Below are 13,059 nucleotides of genomic sequence, written 5' to 3'. Positions count from 1 at the left end.
AACGCGTATATCAAACAAGATGAAGCAGACGCTCATCCCAGATCCCACCATCGGGAGCGCCACGAAGGGTGCCACGATAATAACAGTCGACACTCTAGACACTTGTCTCGAAGGTTTCGCCCATTTGGTAGGGACGAACCCTGAGGAAATGGATCCAAAGTACATGTCTTTGGAAAAACACCATCAAAAGCAGAAAAGGAAAATGGGAAGTACTGCGAGTAGCACAAAAGCAAGACCCACGACACCAGCGAATGTACAATGCTAAAAAAAGAAGTTGAAGAAAAGAGATTGACCGTAAACCTTGTGGAGATAGAAAAGGACCTAAGGTCCAAATTCGAAGCCGATCCCAAGGAAACGCGAGCTAAGAAATACATTGGCAAGCACCCAGTGAAGAAGGAAAAAATCATGGGCATCACGAGGCCACGAGGATGAAGCGACTCCTAAGCAGACTGCGACATCGATGTAGTATGAAAAAATACCCTCAACATCAAGTTCTCTTTGGAAGACCCTATAGTACCTAGGTGGAGCCATAGGGACCCTCTCGTAATAACCGCCTACATACACCAACTGCAAATTCATCAAGTACTTATTGATAACAGCAGTAGTGAAGTCGTTCTCTATGAGCATTGCTTCTGCGAGCTTCCGACCCCTTGGAAAGAAGGATTGAAACAACCAACCAAAGGGCCGTTAGTGGGATTCACAGGTCACCAGTTATAGCCAATAGGCACCATAAGTCACCCCCTCACCGTGGTCAATCACGATAGGAAGGAGAGAATTGCGAGAGTAATAGAATTCTCAGTAATAAAACACCTATCTGACACGGACATGCTCCTCAGACGGCCAGCTCTTTTCCAGTTCCAGGCCATACCATCAACGATTCACAGCATAGTAAAATTCATCACCAGCTCAGGATAGGCCATGGTCATCGCCTACAAGCCTGAAACACAACGTCGTGAGGCCATCACCACACTGGAGGCCGCATACGTCCCGAGAAAGCAAAGGACAAACCAGCATGGACGAAAGAATCTAACTCAAGTAACCACTAAGCAAAACCAAGAAAGTAGGGGAGACAACCTCCAAATGGAAGAATATCAGGGAGAGAAAGGAGTCGGTCACAACAACAGAGCTAGGCTAGGACCCACAAAGGCTACTGACACGAACGCCCACGCAGGTTCGGTCTCCTCAAACTTCCTCGAAAATCACCACTTGACAAGAAACGACGATGGATGGCGACGAAATCCGAAAAAGCGGCTTACCCTGGGGAATGAGGCGTCACCCCGCAGAGGCGCAGAAGTCCACCTCTCCCGCAAAGCTAAAAAACAAAGAACACGAACACATCAGGGTACCGAGCGAAGATCACCAAACGCATGGATAAATAGAAAGGCCAAGCGAGCTCCCATAGAAGAAATCAACTTGGGACAGAACGACATAACAGCAAGGTCCTTCAGCCAAATCAGATTGCACTCGAACCATATCCCGAATGAACTCCTGTCAAACAAAGCCCCAAACATAAATAATTGGGGAGGCAGGGAGGCTACGGCGAAGCAAATACCAAAGAACCAGGCAGAAGGCACCAAGAGACGAGAGGATCCAAGGATCATCCCTAGGAGGGTAGCTCACCTGGAAATACCAAAATCTCACACGTTCGAGGACACAACCATACCCTGGGAAGACACACTCGGGCGATACCAGAGCTACAAGAGCATAGACACCACCAGGCCACTCCCTAGCGGAAGCCTACCACACATCCAAGAGAGGGCTATGAAAACAGCGTCATCACTCAATGTAACGCTCAGATTGTCGAGTACACCGATCTCCTACACAAGGATCAACGAAGTGAATCAATACGCAAGTGAGAGCAGGCCCAAAAAGGAATGTGCAAGGATGATTGTAAGAACAAATCAAGGGGGTACGCGACACACGAGTCCCAAAGGGGAGCGTATCTCCCGAAATTTGACGCACGCACGGACCACGTCACTATCCCTGAGCAAAGGGAGAGGCTCAAATGAAGCAGACTCAAAGAAGGGATAATGTGATCAAACTCAAAACGGATAATCACACCCCAGAAAAACAATACAAGGGCCAAGAATAGACTTACACAAAAAGTCATCCCTCTTTCTTATTCAAAAAAAAAGCCTCGACCTTCTAGAGAGGAAAACCTCATTAACGAATATATGAGTGTTTCCTTTTCACTATATATATATATATATATATATATATATATATATATATATATATACCGCTAAAATATTTGTACTCGAGCTCGACAGCACCCATAAGAAGTTGCACATGTTTACCAAACAACAAAAAGGACTGGCCATCCACGTTCTTTGAGTGAAACCGTTGTAAGAATGCAACCATAGGCTTCAAAGGCTCATAACCTTCCCCTAAAAATATGTCAGTAAAACTGAAAGAGCCACAATTCCTAACCATGACAAGTAGAGGCCTTAAAGGATCATAACATTTCCCTCGAAATATACAATACCTATGCCCTCGGGCCTCGAAGTGACGATCTCGGCCTGGCTTAGATGGCTAGGGTCGGAGTACAATCACCCTCGACTCAGGACGTAGAACAAAGTCCCAAAAGGGAAGCGAGGAAAACCTTTAGCTAAAAAAGGGGTGGCTTAACAAAACTAACCAGCCAGAGTTCATAACCAAAGGCCAACCAAGGCCTTGATCCTACAAGGATAAACCCATAACACTAAAAAGGGATGAACACCAACCCCACCAGAGCGAGCTCCCAGATTAAAGCCAAGAAACATGCTCCAGGACCAGCAAATCTACCAAAAAATAGGAATCACAGCCGATGCCCCTCCAATGTGAAACCAAAAAGCACGGTTGCCCCAAAGGCCAACATCAACCTCCGAGACGAATCTAAAGATAGTGTGGCCAACACAAACCACCAGGGACGAAAAGACAACGCGATAAACTAAGGAGAGTTATAACATTGGAAAGTAGGGAAGTTACAATTGTCTTCCAGACAGCTCCCGAACTTAGAAATGCTATGCAGGGCCCAACACGAATACAAATACTATCTAATAACATTGTCTCACAAACACCGGGAAAATCTAAATAATGCTTCAAACAACAAACAACTGAGAAGGGGATAAAAGTCACATACCAGGAGTAGTGGAAGAAGGTCGAGCCCTAGAAGTGTTGGCCTCAAGAAGTTTCCCTTTGGCGTCTGAATCGATGCACAGCTGACAAAGACCCTATATGTCAAGCTCACCAAGATGGAGGTAGGAGGTAAAGTTAATCTCCGGGAAAGACTTTACCTCCACATATATTGCCTGGGTGTGCTCTAAAAGGGTACTCGGCTCACCAAGCACGAATTTCCCGGTGGCAATCTGCTCCCTAACCACCTGCTTATATATACCACCCTCAACCCCGGCAGCCATGCAGGCTGCCATCATACGGCTTACACCCAGTGAAAATATGGGGCTCTCAACCACCCTGTCCACCACCCGAACGATTCCCTTCTGAAAAAGCCACTTCAGATCATCCTCCACAGCCTTCCTCGTCACGCTCTCCTCCTCCAGTTGCCTACTAACATCCTCCACTTGACCCTCTAACACCCTCTTCTCCTCCACCAAGACTTCGATTCACTGAGAAAAACGTTCCAGCGACCCATCCAAATTTACCACCTTCTCATCCAAAGATGTTTTCTCCCCAGCCAAGAGAATGTAATGCTCCTCAAACCTGTATTTCTCCTCCTCCAAGCCCAGCAGCTTTTCCCTTAGTTCATCCCGCTCGGCCCTCACGGAGGCGAGCTCTCCGGAGTCCGAACCAACATGGTGAAGGAGTCGAGCAGTAGCAACCATGTTGAGCAGCTGCGTATTGCAAGCTGTAAGACATATGGGAGTTGGAAAGGAGTTTCAGAGCTTTGATTGTAGCAGTGGAGGAGGGGGGAAGGCATGACAGCTCCATTCATATGCATCAAATGTTTCGTTAAGAGAGAATATCGTTTAAGCCCCCACTCCGGCACATAGATGGTAGAAATCGCCGAATGAGGAGAGGAAGAACCTACAACAACACCATCCTTCGTCGGGACTGGAGCTGGATCGGGAGGAACTTGGGACATCTCATCTGAATCCTGCCAAAAGACCTCCCCCTCCCCCCCCCCCAGGGTTCACAGCATCATTGGGCTCATCCTTGGGTTCACGAGGTTGTTTTGTCGCCTCTTTGCTCATTCCCTCCGACAGTTTTGATGGGTCATCATCGGGAATGTCCACAACAATGTCACATTTCCCCAAAAAGAAGTCCATATTTCGCCTCTTACGAAGATGTCGGATAGAGGAACCAACACCGGCATCCTCCACAAGGAGGGAATCCAACCAAGCCAACCGCCGCTTGGAAGCCGAGTGCCTCTCCCTCGTCACCAACTTAGTCAGCGGGTCTTCCTCATGATCGAAGACCAAAGATTCATCATGGGAGGCTCCCCCAACAGGCGCGTCACCCAACGCTCGATCCACATAGGAAACGGATTCGGGCAAAGAAGCGACGTGAGAACCAGCAAGAGCCAGGACACAGTCGGCACTGAACAGTGGATGAATCGTCTCTACCAAGGGTACCTCTCGGTATTGACAGGTGCCCTGAAATCGGTGCCTCAGAACTATCTCGAAGTGGATAACCCTCTCACAAACTTCAAAATAAAAACCAAGCCAACGCAACTAGGGACATGGGCAGAATTACTACTTACGAGAGAGGTGTCTAGAATGGTCACATTGGCTTGGTTGTTGGATTTCAGAAAGGCTATTATGCCGAAATGATACTGCCTCCCAACTGTTCTGCCTAGCTGATCCTTATTTGATAGAACTCTTGATATTCGTTGGGATCAATGTGAAATCTAGACCATCATTAATCGTCAAAGAATAATTAGACTAAGACTTAATAATAATTATACTAGGTCACGTCAGAGGAAAAGATAAAATACTAAGGCGAAGTTCTGCCCAAATTTTGAGGCATCCACTGTTATCATGTGAGTGTATAGTTTCTTTCATAAACATGATTTAATACAAGTATTAATTATAATATTAAATATATGTTGTAAGTCGTATGTGAAATTATATTCTTATTGCATGGATTATATGTTAGGATATATATATATATATATATATATATATATATATATATATATATATATACACACACACACACAACGTGCTATGTGCGAGCCAGATATGGTTCTATTTTATGTTAGGATATATAGATAATGTTATATAATAACATTAGAATTAGCATTGTTGAGACGATAAATGAATAATAATACCTAATACTATGTATTATATATATATATATATATATATATATATATATATATATATATATATATATATATATACACACACACACTAAAAATAGTTTAGTGTAGCCCAAGAATAGAGTTGGTATTAGAAGTTGGTTACAGGCATTGTAATCTAGTATAGGGATAAACTTAGACTTATGGAAGATACCTAGTTCAATTAAGTTTGATATTGGGTAGTCTCATTAGGAGAATGTGTGTAAGCTAGGAATGGAGAGTAAAGTTCTCTTCCCTGACACTTTTAGGTGTCGATGTATGGTAGCTCCATATGAGGGTACATCATAGTATTCCCCTTGGATGACCAGAAATGGTGGGTCCATATCAGGCAACCATAACGGTATGTCTGGTCACATCTCAGAGTAGGTAACAACACTTGATCATTCTAGACGGTCTTGTGAATTATGTTGCTAGTGTGATCTCATTACTCATAGACGTAGATGAAATTGGATACCATATTCATCAAATACTCTAATGGATCATATGCCTTTATGACTTACACGGGCCAAAGAAGCCCCTAGCTGTGTAGACAAACATTTTAACTGTTCATTAGGCGAGATAATTTCTCTCTAATAATCGTGGACTAGGACCTGTGAGTAACGGTAGGAATGGATATGTAGGAATGTAAGCCTATATGGATATTGTATGGTAATCGTTGGTTGTGCAGGTATGAGAATTAAGAAATATTATCATATTAATATTGTGGGATTGAAATCCGTATGTATCTTATCAAGTTTACCAATCTGACTCCCGTTTATATGGATTACAGGTATCAAGACTTAGGTTATTGGAACTTGATTAGGATGGTGAGTGATTAAGAGATATCATGCAATAGTATTCAAGACCATCAGGTATTTACGTTGTCAGTTATGTATTTGTATTGATTATGACATCCTTAGGATTTTAACATTTTGGAAACAAACATTTGTAATCAAAATGATCTTTTGTACTGAGATTTTCTGCAAATATAAATAAATGATTTTTAAAGTGTAAAGAAAAGTTTTAATTGGTTTTGGAAATTAGAGGATGTCACAATCACCCCTGATCCCGCCCCGTGCCACCGTTTTATTGGCATAAAATTGAATTTTTTGCTAAAAAAAACTACTGTGATTTAGGCTAAATAGACTATTTTTCATAACTTCAAAAGCTAAAAATCTAGTTTTTTAGCAACTAAAAAATTAAAAATCAAACATAACAAATTCAACATTACAAAACAACAAATCCAACAAACTTACAAATATAAAATACGTCAAATCCAACATTACAAAATAAAGTACGACATGTCCAAAAATATATGACCAATTCATTATCGTATCGTCGTATGTTGTGAAGCGGAAGAAAGTCGAGAAACCATAAAATTAGATAACGTATTGTTTATATATATATATATATATATATATATATATATATATATACACACACACACACACACACACACATACACAGACACACAAGAACAGGTCCTCGCGGGAGTACGGGATGAAAATACCCACTCCCGACCTCGATCCCAAAAATAAAACAGGGTTTAACCCCACTCGCCCCCCCCCCCTCCCCTACCCCGAATTTTTTATAAAAATTAATCCCGTGCGGAATCGGGATCCTATGGGAACAAGGTCCCACGTAAGAAAAAAAACAAAACCAGTTTGTGGAACTAATTTCTCGAAACTTCTAAGTAAATACCCGACTCGATAAGTCGTGACTTCATAAAACATTGGCTCGATTTATTGACAAGCTAAATCGAAAATCTTATAACGTAATCATTCAAAAAAATGAAGAAGTGAGCAAAATTGTCACATTCGGACTCATACTGATACCAACTATCAAATCTGGTACCCAAATCAAATTTCAAGCTCTTAATCTAAGAAATCTCAAGAAATACTCAATATGATTGAAGAAATTAAAGTTAAATGCAAAAGTCAAAGTGAAGTTTCAATCAAGCAATGTGCCATCAAAAGTCAAATCTAGCGAAAGAGAAGAATTTGTATGATGTGATATATGATATTTTCAAAATAGTAAAAGCATAGGTTTCGGGCTCTTTGAGTAGGCTAATTATGTTCAGTGAAATCTGATTTGCCTTGTCGGGATCTCTAAGGATTGGTCGAGTTTGGTAATTATGATGAAGTTAAAAAATAAATAAAATTCTAAAATATGTTATTTTGTGAACAATGTCAATTACGGTACAAAGTTTATTTAATTTTATGGTTGGTTTATCAGTCTGCACCGTTGAACACTTTCTAACCTCAGGGTCTATGGTTATATTAAAGGTATTGATATTGTTAAGTTTATGATTTCATTGGAGCTTTCTCGATGTGAAGTCTAATCATATAGGAAAAAAATGGATTGTTCAAAGTTTTTACATTACATTTTCATATTTTTGTTTCCAGTTCAAAATTTTAGTTTCCTTGGTTTATTTTTAGCTCGTCTACATCTTTCTATTTTGATTATATTGTTTAATATTTTTATTATTTAAAGGCAAGTAAGGTTTAAGCTTGAAATATTTGTTAGATGTCATTTTATATATCTTTTATATTAATTTTTATTAGTATTTTTGTACCATAATTTATGTTTTTATATATACTTTAATATAAATAATGGTAAACTCATATTTTTCACCAAAATTTATCTATTGTTCATCTTTTTATGTTGTTTTCAGATATTTCGATTGGAGTGATATTCTAAAAGCAACTTTGATGTAATTTTTTTTAGTTAAGAAATGTTATTTTAATAATTAAGTAAAATGTGTCTGATTATTCAAAAATCCTAAAGAATACGGGCAGGACAGGATATATGTCAATTCGGTGGATGAAGGTATGAGTTTGATTATTCAAAAACTGTGCAGGTTAAGAGCAAGTTTTGATTAGAGTTTTAAATTTGTTAAAAAGATTAAGATCAAGGTCGATTCGCTCCAAACTCTTTTCATTGTCAGGTCCAAACGAACATGAACAAGCCTTTGTTCGTGTTCATTCAAATCTGTCCTATTTGTAAGCATTAAATTTCACTCGATAATATAGTCACAAAGTTGAGAAATTTACAAATGGTTTCCATCTTTGCACCATACAACATTTACAAACTAAATTCGTGCAAGGTTTTCCGTGAAGATGTAAACCTCATCATATCCTTTCCTGCAAAACCCGAAAAACCAATTAAAAAAAAGTTAGCTATGTAATTGTAAAGGTTCATTTGTTTAATTTTTAATTCCCTTTTTTTTTTCACATAAATAGGAACCCTTAAAATGTGAAATTACCCGGCCTTCCCACAATAAGTGGGACTGTAATTGTAAATAAGATTATCCAGCACTTTTCTCACAGGCGGTCTGTTTAACGATTTTCTAGCTTCACTGCAAATACAAAATCAAAAAATATATATATGAAACATTCTAAGGTTGATGAGGACATTTATGTCTTCTGCACAGACCAGAGATCCAGAGAAAGTCTTTCTCTGCACCCACGTTCTTGGGTGAATAAACAAATTGCATTTATTTTGTCTCATTGATTTCAGACCAGGCGTCAGTCCAATGATTGTCAAACACAGTAGATCTAGAGCGAACCTCACAAAGAAGTTGGCAACATGTTGAGTCACTTGAACAGCATCATCTGAATGTGGAATCATCGATAAGCCCCACTCAAAAGCATTTTTCTGCATCATATCGTGTCAAAATAAGACGTATTTGAAAACAAGACAAAACAGATCAGGTTGTACTGTGTTTGGCAAATACTTGACTTGGGACTGTGACTAATGTCAAACCTGGTAAATACCACAAAAACACTAAGTTTATACCAAAATTATAATTTGCCACTGTGTTTTACAATTTTTTTACAATTCTGACTACTTGACCAGTCAACCCAGTTTTGATGACGTGGCATACTGACATGTTAGTTTTGATGACGTGGCATACTGACATGACAAGTTGACGTGTCAAAATTGATTTCTTTTTCCACAAAAGACACTAAGGTTTCACTTTTTTCGATTCTGACACTAAGTTTAATTTTTTCTTTCAATTTTGACACTCTGTTTTTTTGTTCCAAATCGGATATCATTTTTTCCAATTTTGTTCAATGTTGACCATTTTTCATTTGAAACCGTATAAATATTTTTTTAATACTATTTAAAACCGTATAAATACTTTTTTTTCATTTAAAAACCATATTTTTGTATAAATACAAGGTTTTATTTACATTCAAACCATAATTTTATGTATAAATATGTATTAGTTATGTAAAAACTGTATTTTATATTAAATACGCAACTTAGAAATGTGGTTATTAAACGAAAAAAAAAATGTATTTATATGGTTTAAAATGTAATAAAAAATATAATTATACGGTTTCAAATGGAAAATTGTCGACATTGAAAAAAATTAGAAAAAATGATGTTCGATTTGGAACAAAAAAAAATAGTGTCAAAATCGAAAAAGAAAAATTAAACTCGGTGTCAAAATCAAAAAAAGTGAAAACTTAGTGTATTTTGTGGAAAAAAATTCAATTTTGTCACTTCAGCATGCCATGTCATCAAAATTGACATGTCATCATGCCACATCTACAGGTAACCTAGTTGACCGATCAAACGGTCCGAACTGTAAAAAAAAAAATGAAAAACACAGTGTCAAATTTGAGACAAAAAAAACGCAGTGTCAAATTAGAATTTTGGTGTAAACTTAGTGTCTTTTGTACTATTTACCAAAATCAAAAAGACAAAAAGTTACAATTTTTGTCCCATCCAAAAAAGGTGGGACAGATATTCGCTGTCATCTCTTGTTTGTGCAAAAGACATAAATGTCCTCATCCTCATCATCAAAAATAGCTCTACAAAGTTTGTCCAATCTGGTGGTAAATTGGTAAATACCTCTGGGTGCCACTGGACAGCTGTAATTGGATATCTTTGTGATTGAACTGTTGATACATAAACCTATTCGAAATAATTTTCAACATTATAAATCTTGATATTTATCAAAGATAAAAGTATGCAAAATAGTTAGATAAAGGATTTTAAGCACCTTGTTATCTTGGTCAATGCTGGTTGTCAAGATCTTAAAGAAATTACACAATTTTGTGTTTTCTTGAAATGTTTCTGGAGAAATACCATACTGTTACATTAAGAAAAGAACTATGATTAAGATGGAATATAATATATTTTAACATTCTTGTTAAAACATGGTTGCTTAATAAAAATTATAAAATATTCAAGATTTGAACTCACTTTATGATTTTGCATCACAAGGCAATCTGTACTCAACTTTGCAAGCAAATCAGCAGGAAATCTGTAAGGAAAAAAAAACAAAAAAAACAGCAACTTTGAATTGATTTATTAGCAAAAAGTCATGTGCTTTATTACTGTAAGTAATAAAGCTTTCTTGTTAAGAACAAAAACTATGTAATACCTTTGAAACACTGTTCCTTCAATGTTTGTCATGAATTGAAGCGTGGATGCTTGATCTGATGCACTAAATTGTTCAAGGATTTTATTATTCTGGTAACAAGGAAGTAGAAAGAAATAATTACATTTACACCCCAGAAAAGAAAAACAAGATTGAAGAGAGGAAATTGATAATTTGATTAACTTTATTGCTAAAGATTAAATAAGAGAATATAGAGAAAGGAAGGAAAGGAAAAAAGGTGTATGGAAAATTGGAAATATCACCAAAAGATAGGTTACAGTGAAAAGAACGCACACATATATATCTGAACATGGCTTACTTTGCTAACAATCATAGTTAAGAGTTCAAAACCTAAGCAAATTGCAAGTAATGGAAAATGGTCTCCTTCATCATTCTTCTTCAGGACTTGCTGCAAATTAAGTAACAGAAGACATGAATATCAATCAAAAAAGTTATGAACTGTATGTGTTTCACTCCAATTGTTCCTCTAGATTTTCTAGTTTTCAAAGCTGCAATTACCTTAAAAATCCCCTCAACAACTTCAGCGTAGAGGCCACTCTTAGCCCATCCACCAGTGAAAAGCACTCCATTGACGAGATTTAGTTTCTGTAATCCAATTGCAGAGTTAGCTTAACCTAAATTTCCAATTTCCAAATGCTCTAAGCTTTGAAACAAAGAAGATTGTAGTGATTTAATTATCTGTTCAAGCAGACTATGTATATAATTGATTGTTTGATAAACTCCCAAAATTTCACTGTCCTTGCTACTGATTTTGAAAAACGAAGGTTCATTTACAGAAAGGAGTAAGAAATTACGCTTTGTAAAATCTCAGGAGCTTCGTTATAGATGAGTGGAATAACCCTAGCACCAGCGGATTCAACGAACTTTACATAAGAGGCAGCAATATACGAAGCATTGGCGGCATTATTAAGTCGACCGGAGGCACCGTCGCCTGGATGGCTTAGAATTCCGATGATCGGACGGAAATTCAGCTTGGAATCCGTCGTAGGACACGTAGACGACAGTCTTGAAACGGAGTCAGAAGTCAAGACGTTAGTTGACTCGGAAGAAGGTTTAGCAGAACTAACTTCTTTACAGAGAGAAATCAGAAAAGGAATCCAGACGTAGTTCCACACATCCGATGGGGTGGGAGAGGAAGTGGAGGCAGAATTCGAGGTGGTAATGTGTTTGCTAGCTGTGGACACAGGTGAGGAGGGAGGCGGTGGCGGTGGTGGTGGTTGATGTGACGGTGTCATCGGAGAAGGAGGTGTACGGAAGCGGTGGTTTGTGGTGTTTTGAGTTTTGACATGGGAGAAGTGAGAGTGTACGATTGCCAGTAGTAACGTGATCATCGTGACTATATACTATTATACTATACTGTTTTTTTGTAAAAGAACATGTATAAAAATAAATTAAGCCTATAGTAACTGGACACGTGTTATACTTGGCATCCTTATCCAATAGCTAAACTCGAAAATGCAATAATGCTAAAAATTAAAACGGTAAAATAAGACTGAAAAATGAGTCAATTTGAATTTGAATGGCTTGAAGTAACTCAGTTGTTCAATTTATTTATTTAAATACTTGAAATTTTCAATTCAATTCAACCTATTAGATTATTACATAAATGGGTTGGTTAATCTTCTTATGTATTTCGAACTCGTCAACTCGGACAATTCGATGTTGAGCAGCATAAAAGATTGAGGAGTGAAGTGGCATCTCCGATGAGAATTATGATTGTGTTTTTTAAAAACATAAATAATAATATAATATTATAATTAAAATATCAAATAATAATATTTAATGTATCAAAAATTTAAACATACTTGCCCGTTAAAAACATGTTGGTAATTTTAACTCAACATAATTTATTTGATTAAATGGGTTAAAAAGATTGACTTATTTAAATAAGATTGGTTGAAAATCTCAACCAATCCACTAATATTTGGTTGGGTTGACACATCATTTGTTCCGGCTCTATATTAAAATTTGCATTTTTCATTTTCTAAAAGGTAAATTATAGTTTTGTCATGTTGTTTGACATTTGCTTATAGATTTACTATAGTTTTAAAAAATTTATATGAAATGATCTTTATGATTTAAATTGGATGGTCCATTTCGTTGAAACAATAGTAACCATCGTTAAATGTATATAAAAACAAATATGTTCATGACTTATGATCTTAGCCATGATTTGCTTAGTCTATGGTTGGTTGTTTTCGTTGAAAAATTATAACCATCACCGTAAGATGTATATAAAATAACAAATATGTTTCAGTCTTATGAACTTAGTCATAATCTACTTATGCTTATGGTTTCACTATACCAAATCCATATTTGTTTAGAAATGTTCAAACCCATATATGGTTACACTTTCACCAGCAAT

At 37.4% G+C, this 13,059-nt stretch overlaps 1 protein-coding gene across 1 annotated transcript; it reads right to left on the bottom strand.

Annotated features, from left to right (window-relative positions):
* Positions 1–8,198: 8,198 nt before the first annotated feature.
* Positions 8,199–12,023, bottom strand: LOC145140869 (gamma-glutamyl hydrolase 2-like). Its single transcript, XM_079074254.1, has 10 exons — positions 11,489–12,023; positions 11,193–11,279; positions 10,993–11,082; positions 10,677–10,765; positions 10,496–10,556; positions 10,293–10,382; positions 10,142–10,204; positions 8,847–8,935; positions 8,544–8,636; positions 8,199–8,421 (listed from the first exon to the last, which is right to left on the bottom strand). The coding sequence occupies exons 1-10, from the start codon at positions 11,927–11,929 to the stop codon at positions 8,370–8,372; spliced, it is 1,155 nt and encodes a 384-aa protein (XP_078930380.1). The 5' UTR covers positions 11,930–12,023; the 3' UTR covers positions 8,199–8,369.
* Positions 12,024–13,059: the final 1,036 nt, after the last annotated feature.

Source organism: Lactuca virosa, chromosome 9, assembly GCF_052849685.1.
Source record: "Lactuca virosa cultivar CGN04683 chromosome 9, Lactuca_virosa_CGN04683_v6, whole genome shotgun sequence".
Classification (NCBI taxonomy): domain Eukaryota; kingdom Viridiplantae; phylum Streptophyta; class Magnoliopsida; order Asterales; family Asteraceae; genus Lactuca; species Lactuca virosa.
The sequence above is the reverse complement of the archived record's forward strand: the minus strand, read 5'-3'. Positions and strand labels throughout refer to the sequence as shown.

Bases quoted from the DNA above. Each gene is read 5' to 3' on its own strand.
- LOC145140869 (XM_079074254.1), bottom strand. From the start codon at position 11,929: ATGACACCGTCACATCAACCACCACCACCGCCACCGCCTCCCTCCTCA. The intron at 11,083-11,192 runs GTAATTGCAGCT...CTTAATTTGCAG, and splicing joins TTGTTGAGGGGATTTTTAAG to CAAGTCCTGAAGAAGAATGA. The intron at 8,936-10,141 runs GTATTTACCAAT...GATATGATGCAG, and splicing joins CTGTCCAGTGGCACCCAGAG to AAAAATGCTTTTGAGTGGGG.